The sequence below is a fragment of the Rhodamnia argentea genome, chromosome 1, assembly GCF_020921035.1.
Source record: "Rhodamnia argentea isolate NSW1041297 chromosome 1, ASM2092103v1, whole genome shotgun sequence".
Lineage (NCBI taxonomy): Eukaryota > Viridiplantae > Streptophyta > Magnoliopsida > Myrtales > Myrtaceae > Rhodamnia > Rhodamnia argentea.
In genome coordinates, this window is record NC_063150.1 from 23,322,834 (window position 1) to 23,350,771 (window position 27,938).

At 37.7% G+C, this 27,938-nt stretch overlaps 2 protein-coding genes across 2 annotated transcripts; one reads left to right on the forward strand and one right to left on the reverse strand.

Annotated features, from left to right (window-relative positions):
• Positions 1-474: 474 nt before the first annotated feature.
• On the reverse strand, positions 475-9,725 carry LOC115750294 (RNA polymerase II-associated protein 3). Its single transcript, XM_030687558.2, has 8 exons — positions 9,352-9,725; positions 8,255-8,348; positions 8,123-8,173; positions 7,838-8,011; positions 7,424-7,603; positions 7,135-7,254; positions 6,127-6,260; positions 475-1,028 (listed from the first exon to the last, which is right to left on the reverse strand). The coding sequence occupies exons 1-8, from the start codon at positions 9,501-9,503 to the stop codon at positions 947-949; spliced, it is 987 nt and encodes a 328-aa protein (XP_030543418.1). The 5' UTR covers positions 9,504-9,725; the 3' UTR covers positions 475-946.
• A 16,666-nt stretch (positions 9,726-26,391) lies between these two features.
• On the forward strand, positions 26,392-27,823 carry LOC115750345 (leucine-rich repeat extensin-like protein 6). The gene has a single exon (XM_048280465.1). The coding sequence runs from the start codon at positions 26,453-26,455 to the stop codon at positions 27,644-27,646; it is 1,194 nt and encodes a 397-aa protein (XP_048136422.1). The 5' UTR covers positions 26,392-26,452; the 3' UTR covers positions 27,647-27,823.
• Positions 27,824-27,938: the final 115 nt, after the last annotated feature.

The window sequence follows — 27,938 nt, forward strand, 5'->3', positions numbered from 1 at the left end:
TCCTTCACTTCCCCGCGATGAACATGGGAATTATGAGAATTAGGCAAAGTACCGGAGAGTCCATGTCAGAATTTTCTGGGTCTCGCCCCCCGCCCGGTCAACACGTTCCTCCAGTAGAGAAACAATATGACAGTCGAATCTCAAAGCAGAAACTTCAGATGGATTTGCAGATGCTAAAAAGAAGGAACACCTCTGCATATTCTTACTCTTTTAAGTTTCCAATCTATATGCCAATGTCATCGGATACATTACGAATAAGTGCATAGCAGTGATCAAATCCTGTGAGTAGGTGAATTCCGTGGTAAAATTATGTTACAGATCAATATATTACAAAGGTAACGCCTCAAAAGTTGATTTCCCTGGTAACGAAAAACTATAGATCCGCTAAAACAAGCAAAGCTGTCGACAATAGTGCATGTAACACTAGCGCACTTAATACGACTCGGAAAAGTGAAATACCTCGCAAAGTCAGCAGAAAAGGAACAATCTAGCACTTGATATATTCTTTCCTTGAGGTCACGAACAACTCCAGAAACCAACTTCCAGCATCATATGTATTGTCGTAAATACATCGCAAACTTACAAAACCAAGTAATAATTGGAGTATCAAAAACCAAATGAAAACCCTAGATTTAACAAACGTTTTTAGCTTTTCTACAAAATTGTGGAAATTAGCAGCTTCAAGGTAACCTCAAGACCACTTGCAGCTATGAAGAAACACCTCACACTGCCCATCACCATCGGGAGTGAGCTTAGAATCAAAGGGCATAACATGAAATGCAGCCTCAGAAAGATAATCAAGAAAAACCCACAAGACAACGGGAGGTGCATGGGCTAAGCACAGTATCACAGGTGTTCGCATCATATCAACGCTCACTGTTCATGGCCCATTCTTCTAATCAGCCGACATGTTCCTTAGATAAAGCCCCAGCAGCTACACTTGGCGCTACTTCTCAGAACTGGATTGTTTCCCTCTGAACAGACGTGGAAGAAGCTCATGGGCACTGATGTCCACTTCCACAGGATCCCTGCAATATTTCCAGTAAATCGAGGGTCAAGAGACAAAGACACTATTTCTATAGGTGAGATCGACAACAGAAGAAGAGGTCTATTCTTCCCAACTTGGTCTGCAATATGCCACTTGAGCTTCATAAAACAAAAGCCTTTCCAAAAAAGCAACAAGTGATTAATATGCAAACATGTTCTAGCGAAAAATTGGATGGGTGGTCACTCTTCAAGTAACAACGTAAAGAGCAAGTCATGGTTGAAGAAAAGAGGAAAAAAGGTTGACTTCTGAGAAACAGGTGAATGTGCTACCAGATTAATACTTAAGCTTTGAAAGGAGGCATACTTCACCACATGTAATCTGAAGGAAGTGAAAGCACCCAAAGGCTTTGAAAACTTCTCAAGCAAAAAAGATAAAGAACCCCAACCATACGACAGAATGATATCACACTGTTTGTCTGGACTAATCAAAATTCAAAAGTCACTTTTTACTTTCCTGCTAAAATCTAAAATGCTATTCAAGCAGGACATACTATATTTCACATTTCAGCTGTTAAAATCGTGAAAAGATCATGTTAATTCTAACGTGTCAATATTTATATACAGGGCTAATTGGTTTCAGGATGGGTCGGATCCAAGACCAGAACTTGGAACCTACTCTACAGGTCCAGTTCCGAAAAATTGGAACCAGGATCGGGAACCAGTTATACTTGCAACTGAACCGGCCAATCTCAGGAACTGGGTTTGTTTTGTAAAAATTGCACGCTTGGTATCACATATTATTTTCTTTAGCCCGTGATCAGCAAAGTCTTGTTAGTTAAGTGGCCTTGTGTGCCTACTTCAAGCTGGAGGTTGTGGTTTCCATTCTCTTCATTTGAATCTCAACATTTATTTTCTAATCAGGTGCATAAGATCGATTCTGAACCAGGGTCAATCGGCCTGCTTCTTGTTGTCGGTTCTGGGTCAAACTTGCAGTTTTGACATAAGAACCAGGAACTAAACTGGTGAAATGCTGTTACCCGGTCCGCGTCCAGACCGGAACCGATTAGGTAAGGTATGTTCAGTACGGTTCCCGAGTTGAACCGGCTTGATTGCTCACCCCTAATAATATCGTATGAAAGCTTTGGTGTTATGGCTCGGACCAATAAAATGGCAAGTGGAGAGCATACTAGCAAAACCCAACTCAGCTTATCGGACAGAAAAATAATTATAACTCTTTGATATGCCATCGTAGGAGAGAGCATGGTTTCGGGGTAGAACCTAGAACCTAAAATTGGACCGGTGGGGAACCTATATAGTTTCGGGTTCCAAGGTATGGAAAGTAGTTCCAAGTTCCAAAACTTGGGGCACCTATTCCGACGAGTAGGTTCCAGGTTCCAAGTAGGTGGAACTTGGAACCAGGGCTTGTAATATTACCCGCAACAAGTTTTTGTGTTTTTCTGGGTATATTTCTTCGCATGATCATGTGGTGTTCCATGGCATCTAGTGATGAGTATATAATTTGAAACCACCGGTCCGAACTTTCATTTTTCAGCTGTATGTATGATCGAGACTTTTACTTCGTTAATGTTTCATTATGTGTGGTCCGTGGATTGTAGCAGTAAATGGTGGTCATTAAATGTGATCATTCACCGCAATCGTTCAATTAAAAATATAGGTGGAACCTTTATAAACTCTGGAACCTGTAACAGTAGATTCCAAGTTTCAAGGTATGCAGAGTAGGTTCTATGTTCCAAAATATGAAGAACCTGTTCCGACGAGTAGGTTCTAGGTTCCATATGGAAACTATACGGAACCTAAAACCGCTTATCCCTACGCCATCGCACCTCGAGGAGGAAGAAAAGTGTTTAAAAGATCATTGACGAGTGCATGTAGACTGAATACTTTAGCTAATTCTTATTCCTCAACTTCTCGCATAAGTGGCCAAGCCGGGGGTATTACGGACTTTACATACAACCATATAGGCGCTTTTGAAGATGGAAGGACAATAATAAAAGCACTTTGGCCAAAAGTAGAGGCCAAGAGAAACAGGACAATAATACAACCATAATGGTCAAATTGCTTTATTAAAGAAGATACTTTTCTAAGGGCACTTGATTTGGTTCTATATAGTTTGAGCTGGAATTTGGATATATTAGGCCAATACTTGTTCCAAGATGGAGAGTTAGATATATTTGTTGGGTGCTGAAATTGGGTCCTGAAAGCCATATGTTGGGTCTAAGATCTAGATGCCATCAGTTTGGCATGTTGGCTTCTAATCTTGGATTGAGACTTGATTGTGATCAGTTGTCCAAACTCATAAACCTGAGGTCAAAGTCTTCATAATCCCTAAAATCCTAGAAAAAATCCATATGTTCTAGTAGATTCTTTCTGTATTCTTCTGGATTCCTTCTATATTTTTCCAAAGCTTGGTGGATGCCTCTCCGATCATCTCACATGCTTGGGAATTATCCCATTAAATTTGCTCTTGGTAAGCACGCGACCATATGGATTATGGGAAGATGTGACTTATTTCGCAGAAATATATATGTATCTTTCTATATTCAACTGAAAGATCTACACTACATCTAAAGGATATGCATACCTTTGCAGTGAAATATGCACAATTAAGTTGCTGTGAGAAGACAGAATTATAGGGTGATCATAGAATTTTCTCTCTAAGGCACAAAACATCCATGGCCTATTGGAAAAAATCGTTGTATGGATTTCAAGAATAGGGTTGAGATCAAGGTCTTAGAGAAATAGCTTCTTCCAATAACTCAAGGAATGGAATCACTCAAGGAATCATGCAAAATGAGTGAGATCATGATGTTAATATCCTGTGTCGATGAAATCATCGATGATCCTGTGCACTCTTGCAGTGGGAAACTCAACGGCTACAATATGAGTATGGACAAATACAAGTAAATCCATCTAAATTCTTTAGGAAAATTTAGCATATCAAATGGGAACACATGAATAAAACTAATATCAGTCTCTTTTGAGGAAATTCAGGAGGAATGCTTTTCTGACCCAAAAAAAAAAGGAGGGGGGAACACTTTGTTCCCAACCATTTCTGCCCATGACCAACACACGAGCTAAGCAGAACAAAGGCAAAAAGAGACTGGTTATTAATTATCTGCCTCTCAACCAATTCCTACCAGACAAGTTATCCTTCTATCTTACTCAGGGGCGAATAAGAAAAATCTAGAGAATTTTCTGCGAAAAGAATCACACCATCCCACAGTCCATATGGCCTTGTGCTTGCTAAGAAGAGTCCCAGAGGATTATTCCCAAACATATAAGACAACCAGAGAGACCATCCATCAAGTTCTGGAAGAAAATACAAAAGGAATCTTTGAGTAATGGATTTTTCCCTAGACCAAGGATTATGGAGATTTTAACCCCAGGCTTATGAATTTGGAAAACTGGCCACAACCAAGTCTCAACCCACAATCATAAGCCAACAAGCCAGACAGGTATCCCAGTCCCAGCATATGGCCTTCCGGACCCAACTCCAGCACTCAACAAATGGACCTCCAGATCAATTTAGGACCAAGAACTAGCCAAGTAAATCCATATTCCAATTAGATGATGCAGACCCGAATCTTGACTCATATCACGATTCCGTCAAATTGCTCATCAGTCCTTATCATACCCTCTCATGGTATCAGAGCCCAATTCATCAATATCGGATCTAGAAAATAATTCTATGCCTTATGATACATCAGTGATGGGAGGAAGGTAGTTGGAGCATCTAACAAAATAGGTGTTGAAATACTAGTTTCTGAATTTCAGCCGTAGAGATAAACATGACACAATTGCATCACAACACCTAAAAACTGTAAAAAGAGAGCTGCAAGCCAGGGCCTGTCGTTTCAACTTAAATAAAGCAAAAAAAAAAAATTATGTTTTTCCGTTGAAATATAAAAATTATTCCAACTTCAATAAAAGAAAATACATGTAAATCTACAAATCGACATTTGCACTTTTAAAAAATTTCGAGTGTTTCCGTTTAAGAAAAAAATCAAAGTATATGAGCTGTAAGATTTGAATTAAGCGAAAAATAATCAGTGAAAGTCCATCCAGGACCACTTAGTTCATTAAAACGTCAAGTTTGCTTGAAGAATAAGAAGTAATTTGTTTTACCATGAGATCTTGTTGAGACTAGATGGTAGTGGGAAAGGACACTATAAAACAGTCAAATAAAAATGCTAGGCAAGACACTCATGTTACCTTTTTTTTCCTTGGCCACCTAAAATGTTACCTAACTACAGTCTAAAATACCTAGATTTTATTTCTTTTCCGTAGAGAATATTAATATAGAACAGCTTCTCTAGTTATCAAATTGAAATTTCTACGCCATCAAAAGTGTCACAGAGCCTTCTTATCCAGGTTTTCTCTGACAACTATCTTGAATTAAGCCATACAATACAATCCACTTGTTGGTTGAAGATATTTTTTTAGGGGGATGATTCAAGAAGCCGCTCCATAATTTGTAAAATATTATGAAAGCAGTGCCAAAATTAGTGAAGAAAGAGATTCCACTGTTAGTAATCACCTTATTTAAGATTGCTAATACAACTGGAGGAACAATGTTGTGGAGAAAATAACCATTAAAAGAGCTTGCTTTACAAATACCGAAACACGGGAAACATAGGGAAAAGAACATGCATAGCTTTCCGTGACTCCAGAAGCTCAAAAAAAGAAACTCAGATGAATCACCAAACCAGTTTGCAGGAGGGTACAGTTCTACCAAAAGTAGGTTTGAGATACACTAGTATACACTCTCTCCTGTAATTAGGGGTCCACATTAAAAGTGAGAGAAAGGGAATATACACTGGTTATACATAGTAAGTTCCTTCTACCAAAGCCCACTCATAAATAAATTAAAACCTACTGTAAACTAAAGATTAAGGATTTTCGAAAGTCTGTTAGTATTAATGTACCAAGCAGAAATAGTACTAGCTGAATAAAATATATACATCTGACATTCTAGCCGAGCAACAGAATACTCCAGCACTCTCTTTTGGATTTTATTTCTTTGCTTACTTAAAGTGTACAGATGAGAAACAGAAACTCAGTTTATACTAACGGAAGCATGAATGCGAAAGACCAAAGTGAGGTAGGAGAAGAAGAAACCTGCACAATGTCTTCCCTCTTTCGGTAGAACTCGGAATAAACCATAATTTCCGACTGGATGGACATTCAAATTGGACAAAGAACCCATCATTTTGCCCATGTTTCCACTTCCTTGAACCTTGGCCTTTCCAGACCTGTCAGAGTATCATTTGACCAACAAGATGAAATTAGAACCGTTGCTATACCTTTGAATGTGTGTTTTCCGAAATGTCGACATATGTGTATAAGATGAAGAACACACGACTTGTAACAAGGTTGGAATAGACTAAGTGACAACTTTTAAATGCCAGATCTAGTTTTAGCGTGAACTTCTTCAAGTAGAAAACTTCTCATGCCAGCCACATCTACAAATACTTGAATGTCGATAACAAGTTCTCCTGAAAGCAAAGTATGTAAATTGCACATTACGAGAGCAAATTACTTAAGAGGATTAAATAAGAACGACGGAAGATGCTCCGGAAAATGTGATTATCATTCAAAAAGATTTCAGCTGAAGAGCCAAAGCAACTCTCATATTATCGTATCGTGAAAATGTTTGCCAACTACAAAGGTTGGGATGCTGTTGCCAACTCTATTTTTCTGGTTGAGAGAGAGTTGCTATTTGAAAAGTAAGTAGGTGTCTCAAAAGAGTTCACATTCCATGCAAATGCAATTTATTATGTACAACGTTCTCTTCTATTCTACCCTTCCATACATATTCAAGATTCCTTGTTCGCAATTTTCTTCTACCAAGAGAGACAGAGTTGCAGCTGAAAGGGGAAAAAAAGGAGAATAAATTTGAGTTTCATGGATTGTCAAAACTGAGAACATATAAATAAACAAGACATCTTGCAGTTGGGTATGCTAATCCATTGCTTTGGTGAATGCCAATGAAATTAAATCCTTCCAGAAACTGAATATGTATAAGCACAATTCAGAAAGCATATCCAACATTTCATACACTAACATCAGTGCATTGGCATTGCAGCTATTAACAGTACCTGAGGTAAGAAATGACATTAATGATACCTGAGGGTAAGAAATAATGCTTTTGGGAGCAACTAAGCAAGCTGCTTTGGAGAAAGAATCCTCAGTATATTGTCTGAGAAATGTAAAACAACTGCTGTGGGTGTGAGGAGACTCAAATGCCTGGCACATTGCAAAAAATTACAGAAAGAAGTCAAACCACAATATAATACCCTATCATCATTGGAGTCTAATTCCACAAATATATAAAGGTGAAGAAACTCCATGTGTATTATCTCAATAGACATTCAAACAAAACTCGCAGAGAAAATATTGGAATCGATCCCAATACCTTATCAATATTAACAACAGGAGCATATTTCTCAGTGTCTGTTGTTTCTTTATCAAGGAGGAAATAAACTCTAGCGTCAACCTTAGAAGTGTCATGCCAAGATTTAACTGCTGTTTCCAATGTCTCAATGACAAATGACAGCACATCTTCCCATCCTTCTTTCTGGCCATACTTCCCAGACTGCAGAAAAGAGAGATATTCAAATTTATCGTCGAAAAGTTTCAAAGGAACTCTGTCCAAGTTCTTAAACCCCATCAGGTGTCTGAAGAACCAGGATACTAAAAATCTTGATAGACTAATACAGGAAACTTATGGACATCTAAATGTAAACAGCACGTGTAAGAACAGGATAGCAAATAAGACTTGAGAACATTTTACCCTAAAAAGACACAGCAAGTGAACAATAAGGCCTACCAGTTCGGACTTTAGTGGTTCCAAGTGCTTTGCCATCTGAACATTGGTTCTCAAATTCTCAACCTCCTGATCCCGCTTCTTATCTCTGACCAACTGGTTCAACCTCTTAATCTTCTTTGTTACTTCTGAACTCTGTGGATTATACTGCATTGAAGTCTCGAAGGCAGCTAAGGCCTATACATGCGAACATAAGGCAACAAACTTGTTGAAGCACGAAAGACCTCATCTAAGGCAAAAAGATAAAAACAGAGAAAAAGGGAAATGATAGGTCTTCTCAAGTAATACCTCATCATATCGTTCCATTGACTCCAACACACATCCTTTTCTGAAATAGCCCTGAACAATCATCAACTTCCCCGAATAAGAAGACAATAGAAACATCCAACCACATAAACACAAGAAGCGCATACAATGTACCTTTTCCCACTGGGGATTCAATGCGATTGTTGTCTCAGCATCGGCTAGTGCTTTATTAAGCTTCGCCAAATGCAGGAAGGCAGCAGCTCGGTTGCTGGAAAAGAAATACATAAGTTAGAAACTACGCTTCTATGCCAATCAGAAAGATCGAATCTGCTCAGCCCCAGACGTCTTACAGAAAATTACAACAAGGACTAGAAGATGCAGAGTAAACTATGCACTATCTAACAACAGAAGTGTGCTGCCAATTCTACTACTATATAGAGGGAAAAAATTGCAGACTGTTCTACGAAACAATTCGCTGGTGCGATTCTACTTCTTCTTTTTTAGCATCAATGTTGTTACCAGACATGTCAAAGTACCATGACTGATAAATAGAGTGATGATGACCATGGCCACTGACTCAACCAAATTTGAGTTTTTAGTCATGCAACCAGATAACAATTTCTGTGGCTTCCTAGTAATCCTGTGTCTTTTATCTGGTTTTGTCTTTCATCTTATTAGCCAACTATTGGAATACCCCATATATAACTCAACCTTCCTTTTTCCTTCTTAGCAAAGAAACAGAAGCCACATAAATTTCACTAAGTTGAGCACATCTCTTTCTATCACAGATGTATTACACACCATTATGCCTCAAAGGGCACTACTTGTTGACACTCCATGTCTTTTTACCGCCACGGTCAACAAGTAAAACTACAAGTTGCACAGAAGCTCTTCGGATAAAGGTTTACTAACCACCAAAAGCAACAATTCAGGCTCCTATTGTTCAAAGTTCTCCACACACACCAAACACAAGAATACATTATCACTTTCAAGATTACCTATTCCCAAAAGTTACCACCAGGAACCCTCAAACTTAGTCCTTAGAAAAAGGTTATATTGGTAAGGAAAAGACTCCCAAAACCTACCCTTTTAACCCCCATTCCCTAGGCATTCTTCACAAATAAGCAAAGCAACACCAGTAATCACTTGACCAAAAGAACAAAAGCACCCGACAAACCCCAGGTCTTAATCGTAGCCAAAAGCCACTTCAGCAAACTGCACTAGCAAAACGAAACCAAAAGACAACTCCAGTTCAAACAGAGTGAAGAGACCTGTATAGAGCGGGGTTCTGAGGATCTTGCTTGATGGCCTGAGTGTAGAGAGCAGCTGCTTTGAGGTAATTCCCCGCTTTGAAGAACTCATTGCCTTTGTCTTTCAGGGACGTCTCTGTTGCTCCCGCAGATCCGGCCTCTGATTCTGCCATCTTTGTGTTGGCAAAAATGAAACGAATCGAATAAAGTACTGATTTTTCTCTTGATATCAGCGGTTTCTGTCCGATGGGTGATTAGGGTTTTTGAAGCGACTCTCGTTTCAGACTACCCTTCGCTGGTCGGATTGAAACAAGCAAAGCGAGACCGCGGGCTTCGCTTCCTTAGAAGCGCCAGAGTAAGGAAGAGGAGGTTTTACTCTTTCACTCCTTTTCTATTTCATTAGAGTTCCTCCTGCAAAAGCATTAGAATCCTCGAACTTTTAATAAAGTGCGATTACCTGCTAACTTAAAAAAAAAAAAAAAAAGCGATGCAAAGAATTATGGGCCTAATTCCCCATGAGACCGTCCACATAGGTTTTTTGTTATTTATTTGATAATCGAGATTTTCCACGTGCAATGGACTATTCCTCGGGATGGTAGGGGTATGAGCGCAATGGACTATTCCTCGAGATGGTGGGGGTATGAGCGCCAATGCCACCAGTTAAGTCCCCCAAGACACGGTCGGGGAGATTTGAAGCTAGAACCTCATCGGTTTAATTGTCTAAGGCCCGGGAATCTCACCAACTCAGCCAACACCTACATAGGTTTAGTCTCAATTCCATCATAAATCTTTTCCATAAAAAATTCAAATTTTACATCCAACCTTAATTTTTAGTCATGTCCCAATTCCAGTAGGTCCAATTTTACCTTAGTTTTTTTGTAATCTTGTAAAAAACTATCAACTTTTATTTGAGTTATAAATATGTCCCTATTTACCCTTCCTCCAAAATTTCTTATTGACAATTGAGAGATGGAAAACTCACAAACACAAGTTGTACGAGCAACCCGAGCTGAGTGTCCCAAGCACGAGCTTTCAGAACGCGAGAGACAAAACACTCTCAACCACGAGAGATTGAAGATCAAGCGCAAAATTGAAGATCCTTGGCGAGATGGAAGGAGGACTCTTTTAAGAATAAGAGCAATTGAAGGAAGCCTACCCTAATGCTCTAATATTTACCCAAATTTCAGATCAAAGAAAATGTTGTTTAGGGTTATATGGAAATTCATCTCCAAAAAACGTCTTCTTGGATTTGAATTTTGAGGAAAAACTGGAGCAATGACGTCAAAATACCACATAAGATCACTAAGAGCGATTTTGGGCGGAGGGTTAATAGAGGCAGATTTGAGACTTGAGTAAAAGTTGATAGTTTTTTACGAGACAAAAAAAATTGGGGTAAAAATGAAACTTGACCTAAAATTGAGATTTTTTTATAAGACAACAAAAAGTGTAGGGTAGAATTGGTACTGTAACTAAAGTTAATGGTTAGGGTACTAGGTCAATAATTTTGTATGTTTTATAGTTCTGTCCATTTTGAGGGATGAAAAAAATCCCACGTGGCTTTTCTTTAATAATAATAAGCCCTATTGGAAGCCGTTGGCTGACCTGGAAGAGTTGCATTACAGGCTCGTAACAAGGTTTATGCCTAATCCTAAATCCTAATAAATCTTAAGCCCTTTCTTAACTTAAATAAAGGTTTAAATAAATTCTCTTTTCAATTAGGCTCGCCGTGGCCAACCTTTTCTTCGTCGGGTCTTAACGGGGGCCTCAAAATGAACAAGCTAAGGCATCCTTACCCTCGCCTAGATTTGGACAAGCGCAAGCGACCTCAATGGTTGCGCCACAGCATCCCACCATCAAGCCTCGAACTCATGATCTCTTCGAAATTTGACGACCAATTCAAAATTTGTGCCCCCTTTGCTTGCTCAAAGAGGTTTTTCAACAAAAGAAGAAACGAATAGAACACCATATAGTCGTGCTGTAGTCCATTTTGGGATGGATTCATCTCTCTTGTGTCATCTTGACCAGCACAATTGGTCGGGTTGTTGGGAATTTCAAGTGCAGGAACTAAAGGCTATCTGTCCGAATCGATCATACGTTCGAAAATCACCAATTATCCAAATTGTATCGATTAGGGCCAACTGCATAGGCCAAGCATTTGAACTTAATCGGTTCAAGAAGTTTGAAAAGTGTTTCACGAGTATCCTGTTAATTAGGTCTCCAACGGGCGTACCCCCAAATAATTAAGAAAAAGGCATTATCGATTCTTAAGCATGCACTGCGCACAAATTGTTTGACTATGTGTAATGAAAGGAATAGTTAATGGAAGTCCAACGAAGTGGGTGGACATGTAAGTATATACTTACTTAGCAAATGATAAGTTGTAGGCACGTGAAACTACATTATTAACTTATCATCAACCCTTCGACCAAAAAAAAAAAAAACTTATCATCAATCCCGTGCTAAGAGTGACTGGAAAGAAATATAAAGTGAGAACAAAAGGAGGATCTCAATTATAAATTAGAAGATAAGTGAACAATATAATGATGAATCTTTTGGGTCAGCCTAGAGAAAAATCTAAGTGTACCTTGTAATTAGGTCACCACAGTCCCTTACGAATAAATAGCACAAATAATTTCTGAACTTTGAAAACTATCACTATTTACAACATTCATGTGTTGTAGAATATGATCGAATGAGATGAACAACAAAATCAGACTTTGAGGCGTGATAACACTCTCTTTAAGGATTTATTTGCCCCACAACCTTGCTAATGGTTTCGGCAAATATCGTTCAAGATACAACAAAGTCTTAATGAGAATAGTAAATAACAATTCTGATATTTCTCCAGAATTTCTCAAGGAAAACAATTGGAAACAATGACCGTGTGGTTTTTAGAAAAACAAAAACAGAAGTTAAGATTTTAAAAATGAACAAAGTTGCTCAATATAAATACTTGAAAGAAGATAACTTCTCATGTCTCAAAAGTGTCATTTGATCACAACTATTCGTGTCCAAAAAATAGTTAATTTCGGACACAGCACTTCGTCTATGAAGAGCAGTAATTTGGACACAACTCTTAGTTGTCCGAAAAATAGTTTATTCGGACACAACTCTTTGTTGTCCGAAAAACTGCCTTGTCTGAAAGATTGCAACTTTTGGACATAAACAGTTAATTAAATTTCGAAAAAATAAATTTAATAAAATAATTGCAAGCCTTACGTGTACGGTCGCACTGTTTCGTTAGAAATGAACAATTTGTTTTAATTTTAATTTTAAAAATTTTAAAAATAAAAAATAAAATTGATCGTTGATTAGTGCCAATAATTATCCGCGATCGCGCAAGCGTGGAAAGTGTTAAGTGCACCTAATAATTGCACTAAAATTGCGCATCCGCATGCGGGTATGGTGAGGTCTAGCCCACTTGCTCATTTCTATTTATTTGAAAGACTATAGTAGCCTTCTAACTAATAAAGAAATTTGCTCTCTACCTTCCATCCAATGTGGGATGCAAAAATGGCACTATTTTTTTTTTTTTTTTTTAAACAAACGTCAACAATCCCCCATTTTGTTTGTAAAAAACAAAATTACAAAATAAAATTTCTAAAAAAAAATACAGCCAAAATCTCCATGAGATTAATATACATATAAGAAGGTCTCTTTCAAGTTAAACCTTCATTTACCGAAAGTATCTGAAAATTCTATAAAAGTGACAAATAGCTGCTGGCTTTAAATTTGCTACTCTATATAATAGAAGTGGACATACCGCACATATACGAATTTCTTATTTTAACAAAAAGTTCATATTTACTCAGCACTATTATGGCCTTGTGCTTGTACCTGTTTCATGAGTTCTCTAGAAAGTAACCCCAACTTTCTTAAGAAGCATCACCACTTCTAAGCCCATATAGGTGGAGTATTATCACATGTTCCCGTTACTAACAAAAACGTTACTAAATCGTATTGTACTTCAAGAAGAGTATAACTTAGCCTCTTAAACGTAACAGATAATACTAACTTCGCATGTCCGAGCTAATGTCGGTATCAAACAATCACTTTCAATAACTTGTTTTTACCCATTAAACCTTATAGCTGGTGATATGCTAGTATTATGTTGGGTTACCATTATCGATGATTTTAAATAAAGGGTTTAAGCCCCATGTCATTTGAGATTACCTTTGCCACATCTCTTGATAGAGCCTTTGTAAAGGGATCGGTCAAGTTCTTACTTGACCACACGTAAATAATTGTTATGGCACCATCCTGAATCAATTATTTCACGCACTTATGTCTTAGACTAATATGTCTAGACTTTCCATTGCGAGTGCTACTATAAGCTCTTACTAAAGTAGCCTGACTATCACAATGAACAGAAATAGGAGGCATAGGACTAGGTCATAATTTGATATCCAACAACAAATTTCTAATCTACTCAGCCTCTTTTCCAGTTGCCGCTAAAGTAATGAATTTTGATTCTATCGTTGAGTGAGTTATGCATATTTATTTCTTGCTCGCCCAAGACACAGCACATCCACCTAATGTGAAGATCCATCCGGAAGTGAAATATTTATCTCCCACACTAGAAATCTAACTAGCATCGGTGTAACCTTTTAATAGAGCCGGATAATTGTTATAGAACAATCCCACATTTTTAGTTCTCTTAAGATAGCCAAAAATTCTGGTAATGACATTGCAATGTTCTATACTTGGATTATTAGTATGTCTACTCAACTAACATACAGAAAAAACAATATCAGGTCTCGTACAATGCATCACATACATTAAAGACCCTATAGCACTAGCATATTCAAGTTGTGTTACTGCTTTACCAGTATTGTAATTCAATTTAATACTGGGATCAAACGGAGTACTCACTTCTTTCAAACTAAGATGTCTAAATTTATTTAATATTTTCTCAACATAATGACATTGGTTCAAAGAATAACCCCCACTATGTTTTTTAAGTTTAACACCTAAGATGGTACCTACTTCGCCCAAATCTTTCATTTTAAAAATTGAAGTTAAATACTTCTTGGTCTCAATAACTCCTGTCATATTAGTTCCAAAGATAAGCATATCATCAATATATAAGCAAACTAGAACACCATAGTCTTTAGTGAATTTATAATAAATACACTAATCAGCACTATTTTGCTTAAAACCATTAGATAATATGACTTAATCAAATTTCTCATGCCACTACTTCGGTGCTTGCTTAAGCCCATAAAGAGATTTAACCAATTTACATATTTTCCTCTCATTTCTAAGAAGAACAAAACCTTCTGGTTGTTCCATGTAAATTTCCTCATTTAGATCTCCATTTAGAAAAGCAGTTTTGACATCCATTTGATGAACACAGAGATCATAAATGGATGCAAAAGCAAAAAGAATTCGAATAGAAGTTATACGCGCTACAAAAGCATAAGTATCAAAATAATCTATTCTTTTTTTTTTTTTGTCTATATCCCTTAGCCACTAGCCGAGCCTTAAAAGCTTGAATAGTACTATCAGAATTGTATTTTTTTTCTGAAAATCCATTTGCACCCAATAGGTTTAGATCATTTTGGCAAGTCCGTTAATACCCAAGTATTTTTGGACATGATCAAGTGCATTTTGTCATTTATAGCTTCTTTCCAAAAAGAAGCATCTTTAGAAGACATAGCATCACTAAAACTTTTAGGATTATTTTCTAAATTTAATACTAAATAGTATTTGTTTACCACGTTATTATCTCTGTCTCCTTTAATGAGGAAAACATGGGTAATAAAACCTGGACCAATCTTTGTTTTTCTTGCTCTAGTGCTTCTCTTAGTTTCAATCATGTCTTCAGAATCATTTGTTATTTTCTCATGAAAATCTACGTGTGCTTCTATGGGTGCTAAATTATTCGTATTTTTCATTTGAGCATTATTTTCAATAATTTCAGAATCCATAGAACATTTATTTTCAAAGAATTCAACATGTCTTGATTCCACAATGACATTTGAATCTAAACCAAGAAACCTATAAACTTTAGTGTTTTCAGCATATCCAAGAAATATACCTTTCATAGCTCTAGGGCCAAGTTTTGTTCTCTTAGGGTCTGATACTCGATAATATGCCAAACACCCCCACACTTTAAGATGTGACAAGTTCGGTTTTCTACCTTTCCAAATTTTATATGGACTAATGTTATTTTTCTTGGATGATATCCTATTGTGAATGTAACACGCAATAAGCAATGTCTTTCTCCAAAGATTAATTGGTAGCTTTGAATTCGAAAGTATACAATTAACCATTTCTCCTAAAGAACTATTTTTTCTTTCAGCCAAACCGTTTTGTTGTGGAGTATACGGTGCTGAAACTTGATGAACAATACCATCGTCTCACAAAAGGCTAAAAAAATCATTTAGGAAATATTCCCCGTCTCTATCTGAACGTAGAACTATAATTTTCCTTTCTAATTGATTTTCCACTTCAGCCTTATATTTTTTAAACATAGTAAACGCTTCATCCTTTGATCTTAGGAAATAGACATATAAATTTCTACTACAGTCATCCCCGAAGGTAATGAAATACTTTTTACCACCACGTGTTAGCATGCCATTGAATTCACATATATCACTATGCACCAAATCTAATAAATTTGAATTTTTGCTAACACTAGGAAAATGGTCTCTTTGTCAACTTAGACTTAGCACATATTTCACATTGATCTAATTCACCATGAAAACTTATCAAATCTGATTTCTTCATATTCTTTAAATAATGAAAATTTAAATGCGCTAATCTACTATGACATCAATTGGGGGAATCTACAACATAAATATAAGACACGATATTATTATTGACATTCAATTTATACATGCCTTCATTGGAATAATCCTTTCCCACGAATAGCTCATTCTTCGACAGGATAACCTTGTCGGACTCAAATAAAACCTAAAACCCCCGTTTACAAAGTAAATCAACAGAAACCAGATTTCTTCTGATTTCGGGTACAAACAGAACATTAAGAAGGGTAACCTTCTTTCTAGAAGTAAAATCTAAAATTACTGTGCCTTTGCCAGCAACCTTCGTAAGAGCTTTATTTGCCATCTCAATCTCTTGGAGATTCACTTCAATAGTCTCTTCGAATTGCTGGAACATTGATCGATCCTAACATATGTGAACTGTTGCACCAGAATCTATCCACCAAGTAGATTCAACAAAAGCAAAATTAATCTCAGAAATCATGGCCACAAAATCCTTAACCTTTTCATAAATATGCACGTTCGAAAACTTAGTTGAAACCATTGCCACTTAGTTATCTTCAAACATATTTGCATCTGCCTTAACTATTGAAGACTTCTTGTCCTTGAATGTGCTCTTACGGTGTCTGCACTCCTTTGCATAGTGACCCTTCTTGCCACAAACAAAGCAGCAACATTTTTTCTTCTTCTGTGGCTTCTTAAAATTCTGCCCTCTCTTGCGTTTTAAGTTCTTGTGGGTTTTGGATTGAAATCCATTTCTCTCTACAGAAATTCACTTTGGTATCATATAAAACAGATTTATCATATAAACGTTACTCTTCCTCAATGCGAAGATGTGTCTGAATTTGATCCAAAGTGATGTCCTCAAATTTATGCAGCATCCTTTTTCCATAATCCTCCAACTTGGAGGCAATTTTGCAATAGTTGCTCCAACTTGAAAAGATTCTGGGATATTTATCTTGAGAGCACGAATTTTATTGATTGGTACTTGCAATTCATGGACTTGCTCCAACAAAGGTTTAATATCAACAAACTTGAAGTCAAAATACTTAGCAATCAAATATTTGTTTGTACCTTGCTCCTTCGCTTTATACTTGAAGTCAAGTGCATTCCATATTTCTATAGCAGATTTCATCTCGGTGAACAAGTCATAGAGACGATCGAATAATGTGTTCAGTATATGGCATTGACAAAGCAATTCGTCCTCTTCACATTTCTTCCTCTCCTTGTTGACCCTTTCAACATCTTCAACACTAGGCTCTCCTCCTTCAATGGTAGGCTGCATATCCTCTATAGGCGCCAAATTGGGATTGAGGATATAGGAAATCTTCAAGGCCATGAGGAGGAACGTCATCTTGTCTCTCCAGCGTGCGAAATTGTTACCATCGAACCGGTCCAATTTCACCATATCCTGGTTCGTGACTTTGATGGATTCTGACTCTATTGTTGCACAAATAAATCCTTAAAATTGTTGTAAAATATGATCGAATGAGATGAACAACTGAATTAGACTTTGAGGCGTGATAACACTCTCTTTAAGGATTTATTTGCCCCACAATGTTACTAATGGTTTCGGCAAATATCCTCCAGGATACAACAAAGTCTCAACGAGAATAGCAGATAACAATTTTGATATTTCTCTAGAATCTCTCAAGGAAAATAATTGGAAACAATGACTGTGTGTTTTTTACAAAAACGAAAACAGAAGTTAAGATTCCGAAAATGAACAGAGTTGCTCAATATAAATACTTGAAAGAAGATAACTTCTCATTTCTCAAAAGTGTCATTTGATCACAATTGTTCATGTCCAAAAAATAGTTAATTACGGACACACTTCTTCGTGCTTGAAGAACAATAATTCGGACACAACTCTTCATTGTTCGAAAAACTGCCTTGTCTGAAAGATTGCAACTTTTGGCCATAAACAGTTAATTAAATTTCAAAAAAATAAATTTTATAAAAAATTGCAAGCCTTACATGAATGGTCGCACTGTTTCGTTAGAAATGAACAATTTATTTTAATTATAATAAAAAAATAAAAATTAAAATTGATCGTTGATGAGTGCCAATAATTATCCACGATTGCGCAAGCGTGGAAAGTGCGCCTAATAATCTCACCAAAATCGCGCAATCACACGTGCACCCGCAAGTGAATATGGTGGGGTCTAGCTCACTTGCCCATTTCTATTTATTTGAAAGATTATAGTAGCCTTCTAACTAATAAAGAGATTTGCTCTCTACCTTCCATCCAATGTGGGATGTAAAAATGGCACTATTTTGTTTTGTTTTTTTTTCAAACAAACTTCAACATCATGTTCTTCCTACATATAAGTTACTTTTTGAAGAACTATCTCGTTTAACTTAAATGTGCAAAAATTTTAGTTATTTGACTTTTGCATTATAGTGCAAAGTTGTGACACAAAATGAGAAAGTTGTGAGCACTCCCCGTGTGTTTTTCATTTTTTTCGTGCTTATTCTTTATGGGCTGGTGATACAATAAATCATGGCTCCCACAAGGTTGCAAGGCAAGTAGTTTGCTCACCTAAGAAATGAGGATTAGGATTGCCGGATTTGAACATATGGAACAAAATATTGTTAGGCCGCATACTATGGAACCTCATCGATCATTCATCCTCTTCATTTGGAGTATACGGGTTTACAAAACCAAATGCAGAGACACCCCATTTGTATAGCTCAATATTAAGGATAGTATGGCTTGGAGCTGGTGATGTCTCGTTAAATTGCAGCCCATTCTAACGTCGATTACCATGAGCTCAAGGTATTGTTGATGAGATACATATTACGAGTTCGGACAAAGGAGACCCCATGTGGAGTGGTATAACCTAACTTAGACCTGTGACATTAGCAAACATAACTTTATTAGCTGGCTAGTGTGCAGAGGTAGATTACCGACAACTAAAATTGTCTCACAATGGCTACCTACAGCTGATATCCAATGTCATTTATGCATGGCTGACATAGAACATATATCACATTTGTTCTTCCAATGTGAGTGGACAAGTAGCATATGGCGCTGTACCCTAGCACAACATGGGACTATGTGCCCTTTAGAATGATGGAATGAGGAATTCCAATGGATAATTAGGGCAACAAAGGGTAAAGACTTGGCAATAAAACTCCTCAAATTATCCTTCCTAGTAACCACATATTGCATTTGGATGGAGCGCAATATGAGAAAGTTTCATAACAAGTCAATTGACTTTGTATTTTTTTGGCTAAGGTGCACAAAAATGTAAGAGGTCGAGCTTCACTCTACCAAAAAATCATACCTTCCTAAACTGACATTGTATTGGCTACTGTATGGATAGTTCCTACATTCATCTTTTCGAATCATTAGCTCTTTTTATAATGCTTAGGGGTGCTCCGAAGTTGTTGTACTTCATCTACTTTATAATACTAACAATTTCCACAAATATATATAAAGATATATTTATACACACACACATACATACACACACTATCAAAGTAGTCACCCATGTTTTCCACAAATATATATAGACGCACTATCAAAGTAGTCACCCATGTTTGGTTCCTAAAAAACGTATCGTTTAGCTTTCTTTTATGTATGTGAAAATCGTAATCGACCTATAAAAATGCCTTAGGCATCGAAAACGATTTCTCAAAGAAAAGAAGGCAAATCTCTAACAAGAAGAAAAGTCATGAATGAAATTAATATGTCGTGTTTTTTCAGCTGTTTCATTCTACATAGAATTGTGAAGGGTTGGCACACAATATGTTCCCTTGTTTTGATGAGTCATTTTCACTTACCTGACGTGTTCTCAAGAAAATTGAATAGGAAAAGTCATATGAGTTTTAGCTTTCTTTTATGTATTTAAAAATCGTAATCGACCTATAAAAATGCCGTAGGCATCGAAAACGGTTTCTCAAAGAAAAGAAGGCAAATTTCTAACAAGAAGAAAAGTCATGAATGAAATTAATATGTCGTGTTTTTTCAGCTGTTTCATTCTACATAGAATTGTGAAGGGTTGGCACACAATATGTTCCCCGGTTTTGATGAGTCATTTTCACTTACCTGACTAGTTCTCCAGAAAATTGAATAGGAAAAGTCATATGGGTTTTGAAAGTTGAATTGAGTTATAAATGCAACTAATTGACACTAGGATTTTTCCTTCCTTGTTCTAGAAACTTTGTCAACGGAATGTTATTAGGTGGGCCCTAATCTTTGCCAATATTTTAGGGTTTGAAACTCCTTATCGATTTGCCCCCCATATTTATTTTGCCAACTATGAGTAACTACATATGACTAAATTTCATTTTTTAAATATTAGTGTACTAAAATTTGAAACACAAAGGCATGTGGCTAATGTAGATAGGCTCGGCCTACCCATGCATTTTTCCGCTGAGCGAACCCAGGTGCTTAGCTCGCAAGTTTAGGCCTAACTAGCACAAGAGATGCCGTGCAAAGTTTGAGCCTAAAGGTGCAGCCTTTCCATTAACTAGATCTATTTCGAAAGAGTTATCTTTATCATGACATGAATTTGATATCGCTTTTTCTATGGCTTTGGCGTCGAGTTTCAATCAACTCGATTAATCTTCGGGTCGAGCGGTTTTCTTTGACCTACCCCTCGCGCCCCTGTTTCTTCCCTCTTCCAAAACTTTGAATGGCTACACAAAATCTACAGCTTGTGTGAATTCAACTCGGCAAGACTTCAGACGAAAGTGATGCTTGACTAAACATCCCAGCCTCTATTATATAGCAACTAGCTGGGCGAAGAAGTGGATTGGTAAACCAACTCTTTCTCTCCCCTTTTTTTTTCCTGGAAAATCTGAAAGCACCGATATAATGCTTCAACAAACGAACCAAACATTTCCCGAGAAAATCTGCACGAAAACGAGAGAATAGACCATACACTGACAAAAGGATAAACCAATGAGTTGACACAGTCCTAAGTTAGTTGCGTGGTCTCTATTTGATTTCTGACCAGTGTCTGGAATTTTGCATAAGTTTTCACATGCTTCGCATGTTGCACCCGGTCAATTAAAAAAAGTTACCTAAACTCATTCTATTTAGAACCAAGATTGCACTATTTTGGAAAAAAAGATGAATATTGGGTTGCCTTTCCTTTCTTTGGAAATATCGTCAAGAGATCCTAAGTCCGAGCCCGTCAACATATTTAGCTGTATCCACTTTTATTCAAAAACTTAAGTCAATAAGATATGGATCCACTAGGATTTATAACTACTTAATACCACATCAATTCTCCGATATGGTATTTTGATAAGACAACTCACAGGTATATCTTAACATGTTAGATTCTACTACTGGAATATCTCTTCCGAAGATTTTTTAAAAACACTAAAGTGGTGTATCAAGAAAGAAAGGCCAAGGCAACTATCCCTTCTTGTCACGTGTCATATGGTGATTGGTGCTCGTGCTCTTTTTACTTTTTATTTTCACCGATATTTTCATTTTCCTTTAGACTGCTCTAAGTAAAGATAAAGGCCCACTTTTTGCATACCTTTACTTTTTCTTTCCCCCCCTTTTCTTATTATTATTTTTAAATATACTTAGACAATTTTTCTTTTTGGTTTTCTCTGTATTGCCCTAAGTAAAGACAAATTTACTTTGTGCTCCTTGCTTTCCATATATCGTTTGACATATAATTGTACTTAGTTATATGTATTTACTAATTAATCTACTCATGTATTTTCCAGGATTTTATGTTTTATATGTTTTGTACTTATTTGATAGTTAGTCTTCCCAAAATGTTGCAGTAACAGTTCAAGTTTGAACCAATTATTGCACGTTTCTCATATCTTTGGCTGAAAAAGATATTAGTTCAAGAAAATATTTTTGCTTATTATCTTCTACCAGAATCAAAGATTATCTGCATTGGCAATTCTATGAAGAATTACACATGTTATATATCAATACTTGTATGTTTTGCAATTATTAGGTACTTTGCATTATGTTACAAATAATCATAAGGATGAGAGGTTAAAGATAAAGTCACTCCAAATAGAATCTAGGCGAGTGATTTTCTTGAGCTTCCGAACAAAATTCGAAAAATAAAAGGTTTCACAAATTGCATGGAGTTGTAGATGCCAATATCTATTAGTTCGAAAATTTTAGGTACTTGCCAAAAACAAGAATGTTACAAGTACCAACAAAACTTCGATACCTTCATCCGGAGAGATTGCCAAGAATGAGTCCGAGTCCGAACCCGTCAACATATGTAGTTGGACTTTCTTTTACTTAAAAGTTTAAACCAATGATTTTTTGTCAATTAGGATATATTAACTGTTTTATACCACATCAATTCTTCAATATAGGACTTTCTTAATACAACTCGCACATGTATCTTAACAAAGAAAAAACAAAAGTGTTCCAAAATGACCCTTGGGCTTAATTGTACTTCATTAAACAAAATGGCTCTCTTAACTGGCCATAGCGTCATCTTAAATATGAAATTTAGTATCCTACCCTAATCTTTTTTCTAGTTATTTATCACCATCTATAGTTGATTCTCATAAACTTTGCACCGTCATCTTCAGCTACCCTAATCTGCCCAAGTCAACAGGGTTTTGCTTTCTGGAAGTTCCATGTTTGGGAAATGATCATGAGCTCCAAGTCAACGGAAACTCCACCTCTTCCTCCGTCGATGTATAACCAATCTTCTTTAAAATTAATTTATGACTAATGGTTACTCGCTCCACTTGATTTTTTCTTAGTTTTTTCCCCTTGTTTTCTCTAACTTGAGCAATATTTTTTTTTCCTCTTACCAAACTCAGGGGTACTTGACTCGGTTCTTCGTTCTTCCCAGCTCCATCATTTTCGCATGCGCACAGTAAATTTTTTTTTTTTTTCTAATTCTAACCAAGAGAAGTAGAATTTTCAGCAAAGGATATCTTTTTTGGTTTAATTTTTAGTTTTTTGTAAAGCAAAAGCCTGCATTTTTTTAAAATTGATAATGCAGGTTTAATAAGTCTAAGGCCCCTCCAAAAAGTCCTACCTGCTCTCCCGTGTGGTATACAGAAGATTTTTTCTTTTTTTTTTGGGTGTGGAGCAATAACAATTTGGGATAGCTTTCCCGCACTGAAATAAGATAGTATTCCTGATTCGGTCAAAGGCAAGGGTTATCATCGGATAAGAATTGAAAATTAAACTCACCTATTCAAGTGTGAGGTCCCAATGGTTTGACCACCTCGAGCAATACCTTGGTTTGTTGCTCTACGAACTTGAAACTTCACTTTTGTCGTTTGGATACTCTACTACCCGTCTTATAAACTAGAGTTGTCAAGTTGTTTCCATGGTAACAGCATCTTTTATTTACCATTTTTTTTTCGGGGTCAAATTTTATTTACCATTTTGAGTTACTATTTGTATTGACAATACACATGATCATGAGCTTGACGGTCCGCAAGCTCGACCCCACCCGTCTCAAGAGCCACAAGGGCGTGAGGACATATTCGGACATGCTTAGGCAAGGGCATTTGGCGAGAAAGCTCGGCTCGGATGGACCGGGATTAAGCCAGGCACGCACTCGAACATTTGCATATAAAACTTTTACGATAGCGGGATTGTGCAAAATCTTAGGCCTGATTTTGGAGTCCAGCTTGACTTGTACCCACCCAACGATTATGTCTACTTGAAAATGGTTTTACATTACTTTTCATGATTATTATGGAGTCGGACTCGCAAGCAACCATTTCTCTACTATAGAAATCAACTTCATCGCCTTATTTTGGTGACACGCTTATTTATGAAATTGGAAGTATGCTCAATTGTTTTCAACATGTCAAGATTCTTCATAATTTTAGGGAGGGAAATGCACGTACAGATTGGCCAGAAAATTAGGTTATCCAACCCAACAAAGCGGGTGAATGTTTGCTTCCTTTTTTGTTAGGGGATTAGATTCGATCATATTTTATTAGGATAGTAACAATGTAATTTTCATCCTCAATCCCTTTTCTTACCAAAATAAAATAAAATAAATAATAGAGCATACTTCCTACTTAGAATTTATTTCACGCACATCTTATAAGGCATTTCCCTTAAGTGATGGATGTCAACCATTCTTCATAAAATCTCTCTCAACTCTAGGGTCAGTCGCTGAAGTGGTTAATTTACATGTTCCTCAAACTGAGGTTGCGGGCCATGTCACCGCCATGGATGACCTTGATTGAAGTCACCCATGACAGCTCTTGACCTTGACTTTGTATGAGAGGTTGAGGGCAGAAAGACGGTTGCCTACAATGGCGACGACTTCGCTCTAGCGGCGGCGGGTCACGGTGGATGGAGGAAGCTGGGAGCCATAGAGAAATGCGGTGGCTTGGAGAGTTGGAAATGAATGCTAGGGTTTGTGTGGGGTGAATCGTGAGTTGGAGTGGTGTTTCCTAAAGAGAGGGAAAATCTGAGCATTTCGGCCATGGGATTTTGTCCTGTCGATGGAAAGTGGTGTTTCTTAAAGGGAAGAATTAAAAAGTGGCACCGAAGTCAAATGTGAGAAGGGTATTTGATCTCAATTTAAATAACCTTTCTTCCTCCTAAATGAAAATGCCCTAAGATAATCTTCCAGAACTTTATCCATTTCCACAGGTCTTCTTTTTTGTTTTCCTCCCTTTGTCTTCTTATGTTGTAGGAACGAGTCAAGGTTATGTTGTCCCTCACCGGCACTGGCCATGGTTAATTGAGGGAATTAAAATGCACACAAAACATAAGCCCAATTTCATTCACAAGCACATCTTCATCAAACCGCAACCTAAGTACCTGGGCAGGACATTTGTTTAATGAAATTGTTGGGCCGTTTTACCTATTAAATGCAACAGAACGTGTCCTCTCCATAAATAAAATAGAAGTGCTAAATTAAAATTATGTGATAGATGGCCAGTCCCTTGCAATTAGAGATTGTGGGGGTGATTTCCTTATTAAAACCTTGCAACCACCATGATTTTCCTTGACCAACCTGAAAAGCCTTGTGGATCACCAACCAGAATTTAATTAACAAGAAAACATAATCATCCTAAGAAAGTCTAAGCCCGATTCTATTTGGAACAGATCAAATCGACCTGTTTTATATCACTTTTTTCTTATTAAAGTAATTAAATACTAAACCACGCTTTCATCTAACAGTTTAAGTTTTTAGAACAGTTAGCTGTGGTCCCGTCAAATCTTTCACTTCTCATCATATTTTCGAAAGGAACTCGTTAATAATGACGTACGAACTTATTGTTGACATGAGCACGATTTTGTCTTAAATTTGTCCATGTTGGAGCAGCCAATGTTGAGGTCTATTGATCCAACTCCTTAGAAAAACAGCATAAAAATAGGCTAACGTTGCTAAAATTATCTCCAGCTTTAGGGCGACTCTTGATGTAACATATGTTAATTTAGTGGGGGGCAAAAAAATGTGAGGAACCGCGTGTTTGGTCGGAACGCTTTATAAAAATTGAAGACGACCAACACTACCTGACTTCACCTAGGTTTGCCTCCTCAACAATTTGCACGAAAAATTACTAAAGAAGGGGGACCAATCAAATTAAATATGTAAATAGTTAATTAGGGAGTGCAACAGAAGTTTCATCCCGCTTTCTTCACTCATTGAGTAGTCAAAATCACAGCGTAAAACCCCTCTGTACTCCAACAACACATTCACATATATATAAGCACACATGACCTCACTCTATAGATTTTTCCCAAATGCAAAATAGTGTTTAAAAGATTTCAACGGAGATGGGGTCCAGGATGGGGAAATTATCAAAAAAGCCCTAAACCTATTGTACGGCGGCCAATCCAATTCTAAACCTTTCAAATGTGCCAATTTTTTTTCGCATTTGAGCTAATTTAGTTCTAAACATTTAGACGATTTGCCAATTTAGTTATAAACCTTTCAGTTGTGTCAATTTAGTTTTAAACTTTTCAAAATTTTGTCAATTTATTCCTACAATTTTTTAAGTTTTGCCATTTTAGTCCTAAACATATTATTTGAGTAATTGGTCGGAAGGATTAAATGGGCAATTCGTTAAAAGTTTTAGGAGTAACTTGGTAAATCATTAAAAAGGTTTATGACTAAACTGACAATAATTATTAGACTGGGAAAAAATTGGTATAATTAAAAGGTTTAGAACTAAATTAGCAAGTTATTGAAAAGTTTAGGATTGAATCGGCCACCATGCAATAAATTTGAGACTTTTTGAATAATTTTCCTGTGAAGGGTTTTGGTGCAAGTTTAAATATTCGATGAAATAATTTCAAAATTGCGCCATCTCACCTTCTTCCAAGATGTGTCACTCCCCCACGTATTCTATAAAATGCCAACTCACGCTCCCTAATTCCAAATGACTCCAATCAAGCATCTGCCTTTCAAGTGTCAAATGTTCATGCCAATTTGATCCTGACCACCCTAACCAAAATGGAGAGAAACCCTTGTGACCGTCTCTCTCTGGCCCTCTTGGCGATCGTCCTCTCCATCACATTCTCCTCCGTGACTCGTTCCCATGCCCAACTCCCTCCATACGGTTTCCCTCCAAGCTTCCCTAATCCTAGGCTTGCCAAGGCTTACATTGCCCTCCAAGCCTGGAAGCACGCCATCACCGCGGACCCGAAGAACTTCACCGGGAACTGGTGCGGCCCCGAGGTGTGCAACTACACTGGGGTGTACTGCGCCGCGGCCCCCGGCGACCCGCACAACCTCACCACGGTGGCCGGCGTCGACCTCAACCATGGCGACATCTCCGGGTCGCTCCCAGAGGACCTTGGCCTCCTCGCCGACCTCGCGCTGTTCCACATCAACTCGAACCGCTTCCACGGGTCTCTCCCCAAGAGCTTCCGCGGACTCCGCCTCCTCTACGAGCTCGACGTGAGCAACAACCTCCTCTCCGGCGAGTTCCCCGCCGTGGTCTTCGACCTCCCTTCCCTCAAGTTCCTTGACATACGCTTCAACGGGTACCATGGCAAGGTGCCGGCCAGGGTTTTCGACTTGAAGCTGGACGCCTTGTTCATCAACGACAACAACTTCAGCTTCAGCCTGCCGCCAAACATCGGCAACTCACCGGTCTCCGTCATCGTCTTGGCGAACAACAACCTCAACAGCTGCCTCCCCTCGAGCATCTCAAACATGTCAAAGACCCTCAACGAGATCATCATCATGAACTCGGGGTTGACTGGGTGCTTGCCGCCGGACATCGGGGCGCTGAAGAACGTCACGGTCTTCGACGTGAGTGGCAACGACCTGGTCGGGAAGTTGCCACACACGATCGGGCAAATGATGAGCTTGGAGCAATTGAATGTGGCTCATAACAAGCTATCCGGCGAAATCCCGGAGAGCATATGCTCTTTGCCTAAGCTGCAAAACTTCACTTATTCAGATAATTACTTCTGCGGAGAGCCAGAGAAATGTCTCAAGCTGCCAAGCGAGGATGATAGAAAGAATTGCATTCCTGAGAGGCCGCTCCAAAGGTCAGACGAAGAATGCGCGGCCTTCTATTCCCACCCCGTTGACTGTGGAGCCTATGGCTGCTGGCCCCAAACCCCGACACCGTCGCCGTCGCCGCTGTCGCCATCGGCTCCTTCTCCGTCTCCGCTGCCTCCTGACTTCCACTATTAGTCTTGCTCACCGGACACAGATTTATCGGAAAAAAAAAAAAGAAAGAGAGAAAAAGACTTGTCATAACTACCTTTTTTTAGGTTTAATTTCTTAACCTATTGTGTTGCTTGTAGAGGAGGGTCTGAGGTTGGACCCCCTTTGTTTGCACGAGGAAAAAAAAAAAACATGGAAGTTTTATGGTTTCCCACAATACAAGTTATGTGCTGGTGCTAATTTGTTTCTTCTAAAAGAACAAAGGCTGTTGTAATTCCTTCTCTTGGTCAAATAATAGAGCCAGATTATAAAAAGTGCC

Excerpts from the sequence above, each read along its gene's own strand:
- LOC115750294 (XM_030687558.2), bottom strand. The coding sequence starts at position 9,503 with ATGGCAGAATCAGAGGCCGGATCTGCGGGAGCAACAGAGACGTCCCTG. Across the intron at positions 8,012-8,122 it reads CAATGGAACGATATGATGAG|GCCTTAGCTGCCTTCGAGAC; the intron begins GTATTACTTGAG and ends TCGCATGTATAG. Across the intron at positions 7,604-7,837 it reads AACCACTAAAGTCCGAACTG|TCTGGGAAGTATGGCCAGAA; the intron begins GTAGGCCTTATT and ends TCTTTTCTGCAG.
- LOC115750345 (XM_048280465.1), top strand. The coding sequence starts at position 26,453 with ATGGAGAGAAACCCTTGTGACCGTCTCTCTCTGGCCCTCTTGGCGATC.